The following is a 21,225-nucleotide window of genomic DNA, read 5'->3' as shown; positions in this document are numbered from 1 at the left end:
TTTCAAAAGCGCCTTCTAAATTTGAGTGCCTAACTTCAGATCTAGGGCCTGATCTCCCGAAATGCCTCCACTGACTACATTTGGAGCTTTAAGAGCACAATACCTCTGAAAATCAGATCCCAAGTGTTTAAAATTGGGCACTCAAAAATAATACACACTTTTGAAAATTTGGGCTTAAGTTATCTGTCCAAGGCCATATAGCAAATTAGAGGAAGACTAAAATTAGAACTCAGGAGTTCCTGATTCCCGGTCTTATTCCACAAAACAATGCTGACTCTCGGCAGAGCTACACACAAAGAAAGGTCTCTTTGGTAAATGATTTTCAGGTAGGTAACCACATAAACATTTAAAATGGAGGAAATACAGCCACTTCATGCATGTATAAATATTACATATAAGTACTATTAGTGAAAATGTAAAATTGCATTTTACTTTTATTCAGCACAGTTGACAATTTTATTAATAAGTAGAGGACCAGTTTGTAGTAAAGATTATTTCTATATAATATGTTTCATTTAAACAAACAAATATAAAAGATCAAAAAAAGATGTTAGTGTAACAGCTGAAGATTATTTACTTTCCATTGTAAATAAAAGATAAGCATAATGATACAGTGCACATGTAATTTATGAAGCAATTCAGTTCTGCAATCATATCATAGATACTATATAACAACGTGACCTTTTAGTCACACAATATGACTCCATCCACTACCTACCAATAGTGTATATTTTATTTTGTTACTAGTATTTGAGAAACACCCACCCACCCAAGTTTTACAAATGTACATTTTAACAAAAAATTAGTCTGGTGCATTATAATAAACAAACTACCTTTCTGCTTGTAGAATTAAGCTAACCGTTCCTTCTCTGAGGTCAAAGATAAGCGGTGTGTTCCAGTTCTTTGTACTAAAATAATATTAAGATTAGCATTAATTAACATTTCTAAAATTCACAAAGTAATGAAAATACATTTTTATCTTTGATTTTCAAAGGTATGAATGATAATTAGGTGTCCAATTCCTGTTGAAAGTCATGGCAGTTGGGTTTCTAACCACCATTTCCGCCTTTGCAAATCTCATCACATGAGTTTAGCCAGTGGATCATGCAGCTGCACATCTTCCCTCCTGCTTCCTAAACACTTTATGCACTGGGGTACACAGAGCTCTTGTAGTATTGTGCTCCATGGCTTGTAAGTCGCACAAAACCTCACTCTATTCTGCCCTCCTACACATTGTAGAACCACATCAGTTTAGTTTGTTCAGAGTCTTCCGCAGCTTTTACACTGGCCACAGGATTTACTCCTATATGAACTTATGCCTGCTCTGGTGGTTCAACAACAACCACATTATTGAGCAGGAAAACAATAATTAGGTATTAGCTTTAGATTCCAGCACCTATGACTGGTGAACTACATTACAGACATGACATGATTGAGTTCTATATCATCTCTTATAAATAAGGCTGCAAGTTTGGGCTTGTCTACACTACAAAATTAAGTCGACTTTATCTAATTCGACCTTGAGACCCCAAAATAATGAAGTCGATTGTGCGTAGACACACCATGCTCATTGTCTCGATGGAGTGCGTCCTCACTAGCAATACCTGCATCAATGCACAAAGCAGTGCATTGTGGGTAGCTATCCCAAAGTGCAACTTGCCGCAGTGTGTTTTGGGAAATTTGTGCAATGCCTCATGGGACCAAAACATTGTTGCAGGGGAGAATGGGAACATTGCATCGACATCCCATGATATACTGTGCTCCCTCCCTCACATCAACAGCAAACAACTCAGTGGTTTTTGCGCCTTGAAATCGCCGTGTGTATGCCATAACCGCAGAAGCATGGAGCCTGCTCAGCTGTGCACTCTTGCTGTGAGCATCTCAAACACCTCATGCTTTCTCCTGCAGTATTTCCAGAGCCAAAGTAAGGTTTGCCATGTGGAACATAGTGATGTCCTCCAGGCAGCCCTGCTGCAAGCCATTGAAAAAAACAATTCACAGTTTCTGATGGCAGTCACAGAGCAGTTGCACTCTGTTGAGTGCTGTTTCTGGTCCCATGAAACAAGCACTGACTGGTGGGACAGCATCATTTTGCAGGTATGGGATGATGAGAAGTGGCTGCAGAACTTTCGAATGCGGAAGACCACCTTCCAGAAACTTTGTGCAGAGCTTTCCCCTGCTCTGCAGGTCAGCAACACAAAAATGAGAGTTGCTCTGACAGTGGAGAAACAAGTGGCTATCGTTATTTGGAAGCTTGCAACGCCAGAGACTTACCAGTCAGTGGGGAATCAGTAGGTAAATCAACCGTGGGAGCTGCTGTGCTCCAAGTGTGCATTTTAACTGTATTCTCACCAGAGGTGCCTTCCCAGGCATCACTGTCAACCACCGTGATGTCCTGCGACCCAGAGCACTCCAGGGTTAAAAATATTTCCTGGCTCTTGGGGAGAATGGATCCACCACTCGCCTGTCTCCCATTATCCTCCTCCTCCTCATCCACCATATAATCCTCCTTGTTGTCCCTAGATTCTCACATTTGTGAGGTGTCCACATTGTTTGTGGGGGTGCTAGGGTCACCCCCAAGAATCACATGCAGCTCATTGTAGAACCGGAATGTGTGGGGTTCAGCACCAGAACAACTGTTCATCTCCCTTGCCTTCTGGTACACTTGGCGAAGTTCTTTTATTTTCACACGGCACTGCTGTGTGTCCCTCGTGTAGCCCTTCTCCACCATTCCATGAGCAATCTTTGCATAGATGTCAGCTTTTCTTCTGCTGGATCAGAGGTCTGCCTGCACAAATCCTTCTCCCCACACAGAGATGAGATCCACCACCTCCTGTGCAGACCAGGCCGGAGCACATTTGGGGCATGTAGTCTCCATGATCGGCTGTGCTCAAGCTGGCATGTTCCCAGTGCTGATCAAACAGGAAATGGAAATTCAAAAGTTCCCGGAGCTTTAGCAGGGAAGGGGCTGTGTCCTGTGTACCTGGCTGCAGTGCAGCAGAGTTGAGAATGATCTCCAGAGCGGTCACAGATGAGCATTGTGGGACACCACCTGGAGGCCAATTAAGTCGAATTACACAGTGCTGCGTCTACACTACCTCGCAGTTGGCCCATGAAAATCAAACTAAGTGCTATGACTCTTGCAGAGGTGGATTACAGAAGTCGACATCAGAGGCGACTTAGGTCGACATAAAGGACCCGGTAGCGTAGACACATACATTAACAGATCGACTTAAGGCGGCTTCCTTCGACATGACTCTGTAGTATAGACCAGGCCTTTGTCACAGAGGTAACGGAAGTCACGGATTCCATGACTTTCCGTGTCCTCTGTGACTTCTGTAGCGGCTGGTGCGCCTGGCTCAGGAGTGGCTCAGGCAGCACCTATGCCAGGTGCATTAGGTGCTGCTGGGGCAGTCTTGGGCCACTGTTCTGCCTCATCTCCCCCCCTGCACAGAATTTGGGTGTGGGAGGGAGCAGAGGATTGGGGCACCGGATGGTGTGAAGTGGGCTCTGGGTGGCGATTACCTGGGGGTCTCTCTGGAAGCGGTGACATCCCCTTCACTCAGCTGTTAGGTGGAGGCATGGCCAAGCTGCTCTGCGGACTACCTCCGCCCAGAGCACTGGCTTTGCAGCTCTCATTGGCCAGGAACTGTGGCCAATGGGAGCTGTGGGGGCAGTGCCTGCAGGTGGAGGCAGCACACAGAGCTGCCTGGCCACGCCTCCGCCTAGCCACGCCTCCGCCTAGCAGCTGAGCGAGGGGGATGTTGCCACTTCTGGGGAGCCCCCCCAGGTAAGCGCCGCCCACAGCCCACCTCACCTTGTCCTGTGCCTCAACCCCCTGCCCCCTCCCACACCCAAACTCTGCTGCTGCTGCTGGGGGAGAGAGGCACAGAACCAGGTAAGGAGCCTGCTGGTGCCGCCAACTCCCCCGCTCCCGAGCACCAGCGGGAGTCCTAGACCACATGCCGCCCCTCCCCCAGCACCCGTGGGGCCCCCAGGCAGCCCCCTCCCAAGTTTTATTCACTGGTATTTTTAATAAAAGTCATGGACAGGTCACGGGCCATGAATTTTTGTTTACCGCCCATGACCTGCCCCTGACTTTTCCTAAAAATACTCATGACTAAAACGTAGCCTTACTTATAAACAATCAATCCTATCTCTAAAGAAACTGCTGGCCAATCTGCAGAGCAAAGGTAATGGTATCCAAGAAACAGCTTGTATGTCATGGACTCTGAGCAAAAAGCAATGTTATCAAAGCAGTAACCAGTGCAAATGGGTCAAATGGCCAAATGGATGCAACTGGCAGCTCCATAATCTAGAGGTGAGCAATTGCCTGCCCATATTTAGATATTTGAAGGGTAAGAGTAATTTCCCATAAAATGTATTTATCAGCTATTTTTTTTACTCCATTTGCCAGATCATCAACTTGTGTGAATTGCCATAGCTCAACTGAAGCCAACAGAGCCAGGACAATTTATACCAGCTGAGGATCTGGCACATAGGGTACATTTTCAAAGATAGGGTTTAACTTTGCAACTTTCATTCATGTTAGTAGAACTCAACAGTGGTGGAGCTAATGGGGGTTAAAAGGCAGTATGACCATCTCTGTGGCAGCTTTCAGGTTGACGTGTGGCATCTTTTCAAGCATATTATGCAATTGACTGAAGAAAGTGTATGACATGAATTTTTACACAGGGCTGGGGAGGAAGCCTGGGTCTCACTCACCCAGCATCAGCAGCTCCTGTCTCACAGGTCTGGATTTGCCTCCCTGCTCTGGGCATTGCAATATGGTGCATGGGGTCATATGGTGATGTGACCTTGTGCAACGTGTCACAAAGCCACTCACTCAAATTTGGCCCAGGCACCCCTCAGTTATGACAGAGTGGTGGCAAAGCCAAATCTGAATGGTGTTGCAACCCTGTGTTCCAGGTCACAATGCCCAGAGTGGGGATCTGGGCCCAGTTCCACAGGATGGGAGCTTCCACTTCCCGGCAAATGTGGGGCAGACTTGGTCTCCAACCCACCACCAATGATCCACCCCCTTCCTGGTTGCAAAAACTGGCTCTGCCACTGAAACACATCTTGGTAATTCCTTATGCAACTATGAAAATATACATTAGTATGTATATAGGTGGGTTCTATGACATATATCTATAAAAAGATTTGATGTTTTCAAACCATGTATAAGCTACTGTACTTTAAATCAAGCTCCTTTTGAATCTCACAATGATTGAATGGATCAAATAATACTTCATTAATTGAAATTACTTACGAAAACACGTAACACTGAAGAGAAGTTGAAACAACTAAATGCCCATAGTTCAAAGAGGCCTTAATGACTCTGTCACGGAATTCAAGTAAATCCACTGCATCATTAATAACATTACGGACCTAATAAAAAAGGTTTATGGTTAAAAAAATGAAAATTATGGAACAGAAAACAGCATAATATTATACTCATTGTTAATTTTCATAAACAGCTGGCTGATATTATGCATTTATAGTACCATGTAACTATGTAGGAAGTTTTAAAGAAAAGCATTTATGAATAAATCAATAAAAAGCTCCTATTAACTCACATTTAATAACCTAGCATAGTTTTGAAATTAAAAGGATTGCATTAAGTATGTGGTTTTTACCTGCTAATTTGTTTTGTGTGTTCAAACGTGACTTGTAAAAAATGGATCTGTCTTCCTGAAGCAATGCCATCACTTAAATCAATGGTACACCCTCACCTGAAATCCTGTGATTATGACTGGTCACTCTATCTCAAAAAAAATTACAGTAGAACCTCAGAGTTACAAACACCAGAGTTATGAACTGACCAATCAACCACACAGACCTCATTTGGAACCGAAAATACACAATCAGGCAGCAGAGACACACAAAACCAGCAAATACTGTACAGTACAGTACTGTGTTCAATGTAAACTACTAAAAAATAAAGGGAAAGTTTAAAAAAATATTTGACAAGGTAAGGAAACTGTTTCTGTGCTTGTTTCATTTAAATTAGTATGGTAAAAAGCAGCATTTTTCTTCTGCATGGTAAAGTTTCAAAGCTGTCTTAAGTCAATGTTCAGTTGTAAACTTTTGAAAGAACAACAACCAGAATATTTTGTTCAGAGTTACAAACCACCTCCATTCCTGAGGTGCTCATAATTCTGAGGTTCTACTGTACTGCAGTGATACAAAAGTTTCAGTGTGGAGTAACAAAATTAGAGATTTGGATAAACTTCCTTACAAGGAAAAATGTTGGCACTGTTTCGTTTTAATAGCTGTAAACACATTATTATAGACATGGCTGATAGCACCCCCTGTTATTGAAGTTGCCTGACACTTTCCATTATAAGATCCCATTTTCAGTTGTTTATAACTTTGCCAAACTTTTACCATACTGCAAGTGAAGGTGTGATTGTAGTGGGGTAGGTATACCCATGCTAGCTTCAATCTACCTAGTATGGGTAACTATAATAGTGTAAATATGGTGGCACAGGCTTCAACATGGGCTAGCCACTCAAATACACAGGAACCTAGATATATACTTGGGCTGCTAGTTTACGTGTAAATATACCCACAGTTTAATTACCTGATCACGTACTATTTTCTTCCATGCATATGCATAAGAGGCCAAATCAAAATTGCAGAGGCAACCTTAATTCCTGGCATTTCCTAACCTTTGAGTACTTGACTTTTTAACCTTAATGTTATTGTAACGTAGATGTCATAGGGGATCCCTGCCTGGAGAACCTTCCTGCAATAGGCCAAAGCATGACAAGCATGCCTTCCTCAGTTTACCCTTTCAGAGTCCCCAGTAAATCCACTTCAGATCTTAAATACTACTCCTCTTTGGGGCTGGTTTATTGCCAAACACAGTTCATTCGGTTTCCATCAAAAGTCACAAATATAGTCCATTTCTCACCCCAGTGCAAGCACAACACGTCTTGTCATTGATGCCCCATACACTGGAGCCTTCAACGAGGCCCAGAGTGTCTGTCATCCTTCCCCTGTCCTTGCCCCAGGACAGCTACCGTAGCCCTTCCAGTTGGAGAGAAACCCCACTCTTCCCAGTGGGAACCACCCCCCATAGTTTCTCTGCTGGGGAGCATCTTGTCAGAGGGAGCATCTGTCACTCACCCTGGCCTTCTCATGATCCCTCTGAGTCCAGCTGTCTGGCCCTGGCAATGTTAGCTGCTCCCCTGCCTTCAGCCCTCCAGCCTTGGCTCTGAGGCTTGGCGATGACAGCCAGCAAACTCCTCTTGATACTCTCGTCTTCAGTCTTCCCCAAGGAACACCTTCTTCCTTTCAGGACCTTCTCTAGTATCCCTGGTCTCTGGCAGCTCTCATCTGTCCCTGCTTGAACCAGTCTGCTCTGACTCACTGAGACTCCCTAACTCATTCTGTCTCTCCCTGATCCTTTATAGCCCCCAGGCACTGCTCCACCCCATTAAGTGGACAAATGGGAGCACCTGTCCTGGCACAGGAGAACTGGACCTACTTCAATTACAGGGCCAGACACCTTGTGACAATACGTTTTTTGCTCAGTTGTTCTGTGGAGAGGACTGGTCATATGTGGGAGCTTTGAGTCTCTTTTACAAAGCAAGGGTGTGTGAAAGTCAGTAGAATTTTTTAACGTGGGCAAAAGAACATATTTCTCCCTAGCATCCTTCTTGGAAATGGATGAACTATTTTGGTGGAAATGTTCCAAAATGTTTTAGCTTGAGGCAGACACCCAGTGTGGAATATTTCAGCCCAAATGGTTCAAATTAAGCAACTGAAAACAGTCTTATAATGTTGGGACAACCTTAATAATAGACAGTTCTCCAACACCACTTATAAGAAAAAGGGGATGTATATTGAAACTGAAAGGCAGCACATTTAAAACTGATAAATGGGTTTTATTTTTTTTATACAATATACAATTAACTTATGAAACTCTCTGCCACAAAATACCATTGAGGACAAAAATCTAGTAGGACTTGACAAAAGATTAGACATTTATATGCATAATGAGAAAATCCAGTTACATTAGGCAGGATATTGTGTGTGTGTATATATATTTATTTTTTAAATGAGGCATATAAACTCTTATTCTTCAGTGCATAATTCAGATACTGTATTAAGTGATGGGAGTTAGGAATAAACTTCCCCTATGGGCAGGTTATTCCATTATTTTCCATTATGGGGTTTCTTGAACCATCTTCTGAAGCATCTTGTATGGGCCAGTTGGCGACAGTACACTAGACTAGATCAGTGGTTCTCAACCAGGGATATGCGTATCCCTGGGGGTATGCAGAGGTCTTCCAGGAGGTACATCAACTCATCTACATATTTATCTAATTTTACAACAGGCTACATAAAAAGTACTAGCGAAGTCAGTATAAACTAAAATTTCATACAGATAATGACTTGTTTATGCTGCTATATATCCTGTACACTGAAATGTAAGTACAATATTTATATTCCAATTGACTTATTTTTTAATTATATGGTAAAATGAGAAGGTAAGCAATTTTTCAGTAATAATATACTGTGACACTTTTGTATTTTTATTTCCGATTTTATAAGCAAGTAGTTTTTAAGTGAGGTCAAACTTGGGAGTACGCAAGACAAATCAGACTCCTGACAGGTGTACAGTAGTCTGGAAAGGTTCAGAGCCACTGCACTAGATGGACCACTGGCTGATCCAGCTTGGTAATTCCTAGCTTCCTATAAAAGCAAACATCATTAAAGCCAAAGCTAGGAAAATATTCTCTCTCAGGGAGTGATCATTCTTAATGAGTCTCCTGCAATCAGGCATAGAAATGGCCCTGTTGGCCAAGCAACATGGCAGAACCAGATTATGTTTTTCAATAAGGCACAGTTTTTGGGAAATGTAGGGGAACTTGTCTCCCCAACTTCTTCAGTATTGAATTCTTTGACATGGTGGGAGGAAAAAGGGTAGATTTCTCAGATGTGGAACAGATTTTTTACATTGAAGATTCCAGCCTGTCAGGATAGAGAACCCACTGGAGGGCTCACTGAGCACTTAGGATGTTATGCTGAGAATCCTTACACATTTTGGAATTGAGGTCTGTCAGGAGAGTTCCAATGAAATTCAGCTCTTTTCTGTTAGAGGAGTAAGTGCAAGTTAGGATTGACAATTCATCACCTGATCAAAAAATCATAGGCCCATTAGGGATAAAAAAAAATCTAAGGAAATTGAAAGAATGACACTTAATAGTAAAAAGATAACTGTGCAAATAATTCATGTACATGGGAGAGTGATCTCTTCAAACAAGGGTATTTTAGATGTTGTCCTACTGATGGTGGAAGCTGGGTTTGAACTTCTTCAGATCTGCAGCCAGCTACAAAACAAGGACTTAATGCAGTAGCTACCAAGATCCAGTGGCCACTCACATAGCTCCTAAAGAGATCTATCCTGACATGCTCACAACTTCTGTCTCACTCCATAATGTCATTTGTTGTTATAACACTGAGCAGGAGTTAGGGTTGCCTAGGGCTCTTGTATAGGCATCTCTTCGCTATTTAAATCAATGTAAAATAAAATAAACAAACATCCTGGATCAGGGTTAGCTATATTTCTCAAGTGTTTGCATATACAAAATCCCTAGAGGTTGCTAGATAGAACCATCTTTTACAAGTCAATGTCTGAGAATGAATGCAGAAATACAAATTTTGACCTGTGAAATTGTTTTTTGTGTTCCCAAACACTGATTCCTGATGTACCATCCAGAGGATAGAGGGGTAATATAGCTTTCTGTTGTTACAAGTTTTCCCAGTTACGTATTCAACATTAAAGAGTTCAAACTATAAGATGTTTAGGTGCTTAATTATTAATTTAGGAGACTAACTTCAGGCACCCAGGTTTGAAAATGATGGCCTGAACTCTAATTGGAAAAACTTGTAACAACAGAAAGTCTGTATTATCCCACTGTTGACTGGTTATGTTATGAGTCAGTGTCTGGGAACACAGAAGACATATTAGCAAGTCAAAATTCAAATTTCTGTATTCACTCCTAGATATTTAGGTGCCTAATTATGGATTCAGGCCAGGATTTTCAAAAACAGGAGCCAAAATTTGAGCTCTATAAACTACAGTTAGGGGCATGCTTCATTTCTAACAGTGCTGATCACCCAGCAGCTCCCACTGATGTCAACAGGAAATGCTGAGTGCTCAGAACTTTATTGAGCCCTTATCTGATTTTCAAATATGGATTTAGGAGTTTTTGTTGTTGTTGTTGTTATTGTTTTTTCAAGTCTTAGCATTAGCAACTCAACTTTAGGCATCCAGATTTGAAAATTTCAGTCTCAATGTTTTATTATTTTCCATGCATTAATTCCCTAAATCCTCACTAGGAGATAGTAAAAACAGCCTCTTAAAAGATATGTTACAATTTTTTTCCAAGCTTTGGAAAATTTGAACCAGCGACTGTAATATGGTGGAGCAGTGCAACAAAGGACACTAACACTCTTCATGATTGTGGTCAGCTGTAAGTTGCCAGTTTCCTCTTGATTGGAAATCCAAGAAGACAGATCCATTCATCATAGGGCCATAGAAAAATTAGTGCCCGGACTGTAGCAATAGCCAGCGATGGTACAGCTCTATCAGTGGCAATCCACTAGTGTAGACATGATACTCAGCCCTGTCTACACTATTGCTTTATTGGTAATTACTGTATTATTATTTCTGATGTAAACAAGACCTATGACTCAATCCTGTATTCATGCCCCCACCCCACATAAAAGCAAGATGCTGTGATCCTTAAGTGAGCCAAGAGGCTGATGTAGTTCTGGGTCATGTGATTGTATACTCAAACACACACTCACATACCACTTGCTCATTCTGGCCTTTTTATAACGCAAAGGTATTCAGTCCTATCATTTATACTCTGCAAAAATTGTCCATTCACAATTATTTGTCTTTACTGAGTTACAATTGTGAGTCTTACATAAACAATCCTGAAGGTCAATTTTGCTGAACTTGTAACCCATACCTCCATAGTTCTTCTTTTAGTTAACGTTATTTCAAAGTTCTTCCACTCCCACCGTTGCTCCACGACATGGGCAAAAATCACATGTCCATTTCCACAAGCTCCTGCTATTTGAGTACCATCAATAGACCAAGCAATATTAAATATACTGCCAGTATTTGGTTTCTCTAAAGCATATGACCACTAATAAAAACAAAATAAACAAAAAAGAAAAGGAAATACTTTCTTTGAGCTTTTTATGAACAAATATTGCTCTAAACAAATGAATGCACTTATTTAAATTGTACTAATAAACTAATCAATGGAATGAGTTTCTTATTTTTGCAGGTATCATACAGAGATCTGTTTCTTAGTAAGATGATTTGAAGACAGGAAGTACAGAAGTAAAAGAACCAAATACCACAACATTTGAAGCATATTAAGCAGAAAGTTATGCAGCCTAAATATATTTTAAATGTATTCAGGCATTCATAGAGCTAAGCAATCACTAAATAAAATTTAAACTGCAACTTCATTTACTTAAAAGCAACAGTACTGGTTATGTGGAACCAATGGACCAGATTCTCCAATAAGATGCAGCTGCTTTATACTGAATTGCTAGCAGTTTCTGAACCTAGAGCCAGCATGGCCCTAGCAGAATCAAACAGTGCAAGGGGAATCCTCTGGTGGTACACAGCCAGCTCCAAACTCCCACTGCCACTTCTCTTCTTGCTGACATAGGCAGGGAACAGCAAACCGCGGCCACTGGGAACTGTGGGTGGCCGTGCAAATGTAAACAACCGGTCTAGTGGCCCGCAGGTTGCCCACCACTGGTGTAAGGTGTATTGTTGGATTGAAAGAGGCATGGCCAGGATGTCTCTACACTATGCTGATCCCAAACTGTGCTTTTAGCCCTGTCAAGGTTCCTCCCCCACTCTGAACTCTAGGGTACAGATGTGGGGACCTGCATGAAAAACCTCCTAAGCTTATCTTTACCAGCTTAGGTCAAAACTTCCCCAAGGTACAAAATATTCCACCCGTTGTCCTTGGACTGGCCGCTACCACCACCAAACTAATACTGGTTACTGGGGAAGAGCTGTTCGGACGCGTCCTTCCCCCCAAAATACTTCCCAAAACCTTGCACCCCACTTCCTGGACAAGGTTTGGTAAAAAGCCTCACCAATTTGCCTAGGTGACTACAGACCCAGACCCTTGGATCTTAAGAACAATGAACAATCCTCCCAACACTTGCACCCCCCCTTTCCTGGGAAATGTTGGATAAAAAGCCTCACCAATTTGCATAGGTGACCACAGACCCAAACCCTTGGATCTGAGAACAATGAAAAAGCATTCAGTTTCTTACAAGAAGACTTTTAATAAAAATAGAAGTAAATAGAAATAAAGAAATCCCCCCTGTAAAATCAGGATGGTAGATATCTTACAGGGTAATTAGATTCAAAACATAGAGAACCCCTCTAGGCAAAACCTTAAGTTACAAAAAAGATACACAGACAGAAATAGTTATTCTATTCAGCACAATTCTTTTCTCAGCCATTTAAAGAAATCATAATCTAACACATACCTAGCTAGATTACTTACTAAAAGTTCTAAGACTCCATTCCTGGTCTATCCCCGACAAAGACCAGCATATAGACAGACACACAGACCCTTTGTTTCTCTCCCTCCTCCCAGCTTTTGAAAGTATCTTGTCTCCTCATTGGTCATTTTGGTCAGGTGCCAGCGAGGTTACCTTTAGCTTCTTAACCCTTTACAGGTGAGAGGAGCTTTCCCCTGGCCAGGAGGGATTTCAAAGGGGTTTACCCTTCCCTTTATATTTATGACAAGCCCTGATGGCCATTAACAGCCAGTAAACTGGAGCAGCCCTGAGGCTGCTGTAATTTACACCAGGGATTGCCCTGAACATAACAGCCACGGATTGGGAAAGTGCTTTATGATACCACCTTTCCTTTCTTTGTCCTGAACTGCACTGTGTGGAAATTGACTCTACACCAAGAACTGACCCGAGATATTAAAAGGAAAATAGATTTTGTTTTCAGCATCAAGAACTGATCAGTGACTGAATCATGAATATAGAATCCAACATCTATAACATTGAACTTAAAAAGAAAAGGAGTACTTGTGGCACCTTAGAGACTAACCCATGTATTTGAGCATAAGCTTTCGTGAGCTACAGCTCACTTCATCGGATGCATCTGATGAAGTGAGCTGTAGCTCACGAAAGCTTATGCTCAAATAAATTGGTTAGTCTCTAAGGTGCCACAAGTACTCCTTTTCTTTTTGCAAATACAGACTAACACGGCTGCTACTCTGAAACATTTAACTTGTGGAACTCACTACTACAAGATATAATTGAGGCTAAAAGCTTAGTAGGATTCCAAAAAGGAATAATAAGAACATCCACTGTTAAATGATATAGGATTAAAACCATTTAAGAAGTAATATAATGACCCATACTTTTGGGCAGTATTTTTTAAAGTGTGGGTATGACCCCTGGAAGATAGAGGATGTGAAGTATTGCAAAGGGCATGGAAAAATCTCTCTATTTTCCGCTAAAATCTCAGCTTTTAAGTAAGTCTCAAATTGCTATGGTTGTGTAGTAAACCTTTAAAACATGACCCAGGTGCAACTAATGCAGTAATGTCTGCCTAAATTTACACACAGCCTGAAACAATAGCTCTGAGGTGTCAACTGCCATTCATTTCAATGAATATTAGCTCAGATGCCAAGGATGTTACTTACTAAATATCAACTCTGTGAAATACCTTACTGCTGAAAGCATGCAGTGAAGGAAAGGAAGTATCATTATGAAGATCTACCCAATCTACTGAGTGATTAGTCAGTCATTTTAGGTAGGCCTTTAATAACAAATGGCCAGGATGAAGGAGAATACAACTGGTTTCATTTTCCTTAATAGGGGCATCAACTTTCAAAAAGTTTGGGAAATGATGCTTTAGGGCACACCAGCCTCTTACTGACAGCGGTTAGGAATTGTTTTTCCCTAAGGACAGGTTATTTCATAAATTGTCTTATCATATTTCTTACACAGCTAGTAGTGACCACTGTCAGAATGTAATTCTGGAGTAGATGTACCACTGATTTGATCAGTTAGGGCAATTCCTATGTTCTCATACAAATACGAGGTTTCCCAATAAGTCTTATACACAATGTGGTTCTTATTAAATTTTAAAAAGTTAAAAATACAGGAATAGCTGACATTTGTATAACGCTTTTTATCCAAAGATCCCAAAGTGCTCAAACTTTTAAAACTGATTTCAAAAACTGATTCAAAGATCATGTCACTCTTCACTAAAATACACAAGTGGGTTGACAGACCCTTTCAAAGGCAAAACATCCAGTTGCACAGTTCCTTCTACCATTATAATGGCATAATGCAGCACTGGTTCATTACTGAGTCACTAACTTCTCAGGACACCTCAGAGGTTTCCCAATCCCAGAAGTGGCCATGCCTGATTTGGCTTATTTTAAGCAATCTAATGAGATCAGAACCTGATGTGGCATGGCCACATGCCAAACATCATACGTCAAGATTATTTCAGTTTCCATGAGAAAAAAAACAATGAAATAGTTTTCCTAAGGCACTAGAAATTTAAACAGTAAGTAAAATGTCACATTTTTGCTTGCAAACCTTGTTAATAGAAGCTTCCTCAGATGGGAATGCCCATCTGACTGACTTCCAGAAGAATATGTTTCTATTGAAAGAGACTGCAAAATTTCCAAAGATTTTATGGGCCTAACATATTTTCTTTCATCTCATCCTACTACTTTATGTTGTCTATATTTATTTAAAGTTTATCAATCAGGTTTTATGAAATGGACCCAGCAAACATTGGAACAGCAGTCAGCTCTTAATGTTCTTTGATAACTTAAGTGATTTGCTTGCTTACAATGCACAAAAATTGTATTTAAGAACAAATAATTATTGTATTGCCCTCCTGACGTAGCTGGTTCAAATGTTATGCAAATATCCTGGGCGATCAGAGGAGGAGAAATCTTCCTTCATAGGCTATGGAGCAGCTTCGAAGAGGCTACTGCATACTAATGGCTAAAGGAGCCCTTGTACCACCCTGTGATAGAACATAAGCTGGAAGATCTATGTAGTTACAATCTTCTGGCTCACCATTTCATTCCCCGACTTGCTTCCTGCACATTGCTGTATTCCCCAAATCCTGTCTATCTTGTCCAGTGGGAATGCAGCATTTCCAGTGTAATGGGGATGCAGGGACAGGATTTAACCCTTTACCATAGTCAAATTAAATATGTAGAAGATGTAAAGAGGGTTTTTTCCCCGTAAGTACACTTCTATCGTTTCCCCTATTCTTCCCCTCACCATAACTGTGACAATATTTTGACAATATTTGCATTAGCTCTAATTTTTCTTACTAGCCTCTCCCTGGCACAGACACCCAAGTCTTGTCCACCTTTTAAGGAGTATTTATTTGGTGACCAAATCATTTAAAAGAATGAATTCACTTGTTTTTAAAATTTGGGGACAAGTCCATAGCGTTCAAGACAGTTCCTAAAAATGGCCACTCAATTAGGTCAGAGATTCTCTATATCAAGAAATAACAGCTTCTCTACACTAAAAGAAAACAAGGCATGTTCACATTTCTTTGACCAGGCCAAGTTTGTGCAATTGAAAGTATGTCATCAATTATCAGAAGATTGCCTTCCAGTAACAGAGTGCACCTGATCTTTAGGTATTATTAATCCCTTGACTTCTTCTTTTTAACAAAATTTTAACAAATTCATAATAGAAACTATTGGAAATATCTACTGTCATCTATGGCTTTGCCTCCAGCTCTTAGTTTTATCACATTTCACAGTACATCACACTTTGCAGCAGTTCTGGCTCCCTATTCTTCATATCCACCTCCTGGAGCTGTATCTTACATCTGCTGCTGCTCTAGAAAACAGCCAAAGTAGCCATCACCTAGGAAGGGGGAGCGGGAGTGAAAAGTGCTTGTGAGTGGCATGCACTGTGCATGTGTGTGGTGATGTCACCATGCATGGCCACATCTACTCTGAAGCTGTTGAGCTCCCTGCTGATGATACATTGAGGATTCAGCCCAAAGTTCTCCTGGCTGCCACTGCCACATTCCACAGCTCTTGAGAGGTCAAAAAGGAAACAAAAATGGGGTAAACAAATAGAAGAGACAAATGCACAGGAGGCATGGCAGGAGAAACAAATGGAGGGGAAACAGGGGGAAGCAAACAGGTGTTCCACATGTTAGCCTTTTGTCACGCTCTGATGCTTTGTCTCTCACACTGGCAGGTCTGCATATTGAACGTCATGGATTGCTCTCCTTGTGTATTAGTATGATGGTAACTTACTGCATGTTTTCTGGGAGACTCTCCTTTTCTAGAATTACAGCAAATACTCTACCTAATAAAAAGCCAGATTGTGAACTCATTGCTCCCACTGGTAAAAAGTTACTCATAGAAACAGTCCTACTGGAGTCAATGGGACTACTTGTGCAAGTAATTGCTCACTAATGAGAGTTAGGAGATCACAGTCTAGGAATAAGCTCTGCCCAAAAGTTTTAGAGGATATCTATGCAGCCAAATTCTTTATTGGGCTTTTCCCATCCTTTCAACTTTTTACAGCCCTTTCATTCTCCATTTGAGTTACTGGCTCTTCTAACCTAATTGCATCTTCCAGCAGAAATGGCAGTTGTCCTATTTTCCCTCCTCTACAGTTTTTACAATAGGCCACAAAGGGACATAGTCTGACACAATAATACTGTCAATACAAACTTTATACACCTTGTCCAAATGATTACAGTCTTCAATCATAAGATTAATTCTAGAGTATGAAAATTGACTATCCATATATAATGTTTCGTCATTTTTCATTGGGCGCATATATACAGTATTTATAAAACTAATTTCTTGCCTACTGAGACAAGTATTTATCTACTCTCTATCAGTTAAATTCTGTATTACTTGAAATGAGAGGGGTTTTTTGTTTCTGACTAGAACAGCAACTCTTGTTTTTTTCTTTTTACAAAACAGAACAAACTAAAAATAGGATGACTTTGAGATATAACCATCTCTTCTCTGGAAAGATGAGCTTCTTATACAGTTACATTACATTCTATTTTTAAGGTAATTCAGTACCCTTTTTTCCTTTACTATATTTTAAGCCCATTAACATTCCAAGAAGTAATTTTATAAGTACTAATAGTTTCCATTATATGGTAGATGCAGGTAAAGGTGTTCAAACCAAAATTTGTCTTTAAAAAAAATTTGTGGTGTTAACTCAGTTATGAGAGACCTTTATTAAATTGTTTGTCAACAAAGATAAACAGGGATAAGGGAATAATCTTTGTATATTTCTCAAACTCAGTAAGGAAAGGACTTCCCTTCCTTTCCTTTCCTTTCCCTTCCCTTCTGGGATAAACTGGTTAAATTTATATCTCAAGCCTAATTTTGTTCTTTCCCTTGGTCCCATATCCTTTTTTTAAAAAAAATTATCCTCCCAATTCAGAACTTTATTCCCTATTTCTCTCACCTGTCTTGAAACTTACTTTCTTTAACTGAATTTTTACATCTCTACCAGTCATTTGGTACCTTTTAAAAGTCTAACAGAACGTGATGAGTCATTCCTAAATTCTTAATTCACCAATGGAATAGCTTCTGAAATATGCCTTTCCACTCTCAACATTAGTTGTGCACATTAGATTGTAACAACATATTTCAAATTAACATCATTTTAAGTTTTCAGGACACTGAGTTTCAGATAAAATGTAGCTTAAAAACATTAGAAGAATTTCCAAGCCATGACTTGACAACTGTTTTCTCTTTCCTCCCATATCTCAGAAACACAGTTTTTGTACAAATCATCTCCAAATTTGGGAGTAGGAGGGTAGGGGTTGAAATGTCCATTGGCCACACATCAAACAAGAAAAATAATCTTTTTTTGTAGATTCTCGAAAGGGCTATAATGAGAAACAAGTCTCAATCTTGACTACAGAGAGACCACAGCCTCCCCATAATGATTTACTTGAATATAAAAAGGGATTTAAACAATTATTAGACATTTCTTAGTCAATATTTTAAATAAAATTTATTAAACTATATTTTAAAGCTCTCAGGAGAACTAAATCAGTCAGGAAGAAAAACTGACTGAAGTTAAATGAAGACATTGAATTCTAATGACTTTTGGATACAAGGTCCTCTTCCAAAGGAGAAATAGTTGAAAAATGCTTACCTAATGTTTTTAACACATTTAGCACTCTGATTTCTTTTGCAGTACACATAAAATCCCCAAAATGTCAAGTTCTTCATACACTTAAAGTCATCATATGATTTATATAAAATTAAATCATAAACATTTAAATAAAGGTAATGCTCATGAAGATTCAGAGTTAGAGATGAAATTCAATCTCTTTATTGTGCTTATGATTTGTAGTATACTGTATGAAACCTCCTACTGTTCTTAAGCACAGCAGGGTGAGCAAAGGATAGAATATAAGCACTAATTGAATTTCTGAACTCAAGGACTCAGTGCAGAGTGATAAAGCCTCACAGACATGCCATGGACTGCCCCTGCTCTGCAGCTGTGGAAGGTAATTGTGATTCTTTGGGAAAAATCCATAGCCTTCTCTTCTGCATAGATGGAATGAATTCCTTATTAGGCATACTGTACCAGTCCCTTCTACAGCACAGTCCTTAACTTCTGTCTGACTTCCATATATGGCAAATGAAGGCTCTTAAGACACAGGTCAAATTATTCTAATGAGCAGATTCAGAGAAAGTCCTAAGGCTGGGGTATATTCTATCACAGCTGACCAGATGTCATCAATTTGAGGGAAGGAAAATTTTAAAGAAGCATTGTCTCTAAGTTAGTTGTTGGGCTCCACCCAACTGATAGGTTTGTTTCTGAGATCAGTCAGTCATTTGCCTTTACCTCTTAGTAACAATGAGGAGCTTGATGTAAATAGCTCTCCTTGGCCAATAGCAAGAATAGATTTGTCTATTAGGGAAGAAATGAGCACTAATGGGGCCCATAAAAGATTTGAAGAACTAAAAGAAAATATGGCTTGCAGTTTACCTTTTTGATGTACAGAAGATACAATCTCCCCCCTGATAACATACAGAAGATATTATTTATTATTTTTATAGTCCTCAGACTAGAAATCCCTTTGGGATTTGTAAAGGGGTTCGCTCATTGCAGAAGCACCAATTTGCCGTAATTCTAGGCCAGGAGTGGCATACCAGCTATCTTTTGGACTGGTGCCACTGCCGACAGGCACTCTGTTGCTGTGGTGGTCTATCTTTTCGTAACTGGGCCCTCTGGCCAGTTCATGATATTTATGTCCACCCTTTTTGGGGTGGCAGAGAGTCCAACCAAGCTATAGTCCAATGACCTTATAGTAGGTCTTCCATCTGTCTCCGGGCCCCATGGTCCTTACACCCCTTACTTCAAGGGATGCCACTGTACCTTCCTTGGTGGCTGGGAGGGCAACACAGGCTCTCCCTCTATCTGCGTTCCTGCCCAGGGATCCTGTAGCTGGCAGCCAGGGTCTACTCCCTCAGATTCCTTGCTGCCTCCCTGGACCATTTCCTACCTTTTCTATACACCAGAGAGTGACTGCAGACTCTCTCCCTGCAGCCCCTTTCTTCTGTAAACTTTCTGACTTTATAATCACCACTCAGCCACTCCTCAGCAGGACCAATTACATCACCAATTAAGCCTGACTTTCTTGCTGTCTCTCTTGAAGGTGCTTCCAGGCATGTTACTTGGCCCCTCAGGCCCACATTAACCACTTCAGGGCCTGTGTGGGATATCCACCCCATCACAAGATTTTATAAAGTCATCTGAACGATGTAGTTATCGAAATGAAATGGGTAGATTCTACGATTAAGTCAAATATGCTGTGAAATATTTTCATATTGCAATATTAAGAACTTTCTAATGCAAACTTGAAAAATCCTAGTTTTAATTCTGTGTTCTAAATTATCTCAATATCAGCCCTATGCCATTCTTTTATTATGCAGGGTGTTATAGCATTTCTGTATTCTCTTAAGGTGTGTAGTATATCCCTCATCATGTACTTTCTACCATAATAAATATAAAATCACTTAACCATGTTAAAATGAAAGATAGAAATGAAGGATTTTAACTAAAAAATTAGCATATAATTCCTAAATGCAATAAATGAATGAAAATATGAGCATATGGAAGCAAATGGACATACTACCCATAGCTGCAGCATTGCAATGCTATAATACCATACTTCAGCATTACTGCTTTGTTGGTGCTTTGATTATGTCATGTTTAATCCATTTCAATGGAGTAACTCAAGAAAAAAACCAGCAGCAGTTAATATTACCTATCATAAGCATCCTTTTTCTGTTAACACAATATAGTCAAAAAGATTAAGTATAGGACACAAACTGAAGAATTATTCTTTGAAGTCTAGATACTACAACCATTATATTGTTTATAACAACGATAGCTCTAAGACCCAAGTAGGTAGGTAGGATCTAGTTAGCTGTGACTTCCAGACACAATGTACTTAATTAAGTACTATTATCCCAGGCACAAGTCCTTCAGTGAATATAGAAAAAAAGGATTTCCTTTTGTTTCAAACAATTAAAGTACTTGACATCTAAAAAGAATAACAGTATGATTTAATCAACTTTACATAGGATGGCTATATCACTTCTGGCTAATCTTTTTCAAGGTTATGATTAGTACAAAAACATGGAGTTCTATAATGGGAATGCTGACCGTAACTAAACTGGCATTACTAAGCATCAATATAACATTGAAACCTGTGTAGTACATGTCTCAATTCTTTCATAACATCTTTCTTTTGGACATGAGGGGAAACATGAAATCTTCTCTTGGATCATCATTAATGCTACTCCATAGGTAAGACAGCAGAATGGATAAACAGCAAAGAAGTGTACACTCGTGCCACTTAATCTCCCACTTTACACAAACTAAGACAAGCATGTCACGTCCATGTCAGGTTCTGATCTGCTCTGGACCCTGGCAAGTTTAACAACTTTCAAGTCTTTAGGGTTGCAGAGCATTTTTCTGTTTAAAAAGGATTTCATACGTAAGAAAAATGCTAGAGTGAATAATATCAAAGTTCTGTATTTTCATGATTTTCAAAGAACTTTTCAAACTTTTTTTCATGGTTTCATGATTTTCAAAGAACTTAAGGCTCCCTTGTCACTAAACTGTCCATAGGTTTGTAAT

At 40.1% G+C, this 21,225-nt stretch overlaps 1 protein-coding gene across 3 annotated transcripts in view; it reads right to left on the bottom strand.

Annotated features, from left to right (window-relative positions):
* The window catches only part of IFT80 (intraflagellar transport 80), a 149,597-nt gene that overhangs the window by 35,257 nt on the left and 93,115 nt on the right, over positions 1–21,225 (bottom strand). For all 3 annotated transcript variants that reach the window (XM_077826670.1, XM_077826668.1, XM_077826669.1), the window contains exons 9-11: positions 10,995–11,174; positions 5,273–5,391; positions 834–908 (exon numbers count right to left, since the gene is read on the bottom strand). In XM_077826670.1, coding sequence (XP_077682796.1) covers positions 834–908; positions 5,273–5,391; positions 10,995–11,174 — 374 coding nt within the window. The remainder of the gene's footprint in view (positions 1–833; positions 909–5,272; positions 5,392–10,994; positions 11,175–21,225) is intronic.

Source organism: Eretmochelys imbricata, chromosome 9, assembly GCF_965152235.1.
Source record: "Eretmochelys imbricata isolate rEreImb1 chromosome 9, rEreImb1.hap1, whole genome shotgun sequence".
NCBI lineage: Eukaryota > Metazoa > Chordata > Testudines > Cheloniidae > Eretmochelys > Eretmochelys imbricata.
Note: the sequence above shows the minus strand (reverse complement) of the source record. Positions and strands in the feature narration are given on the sequence as shown.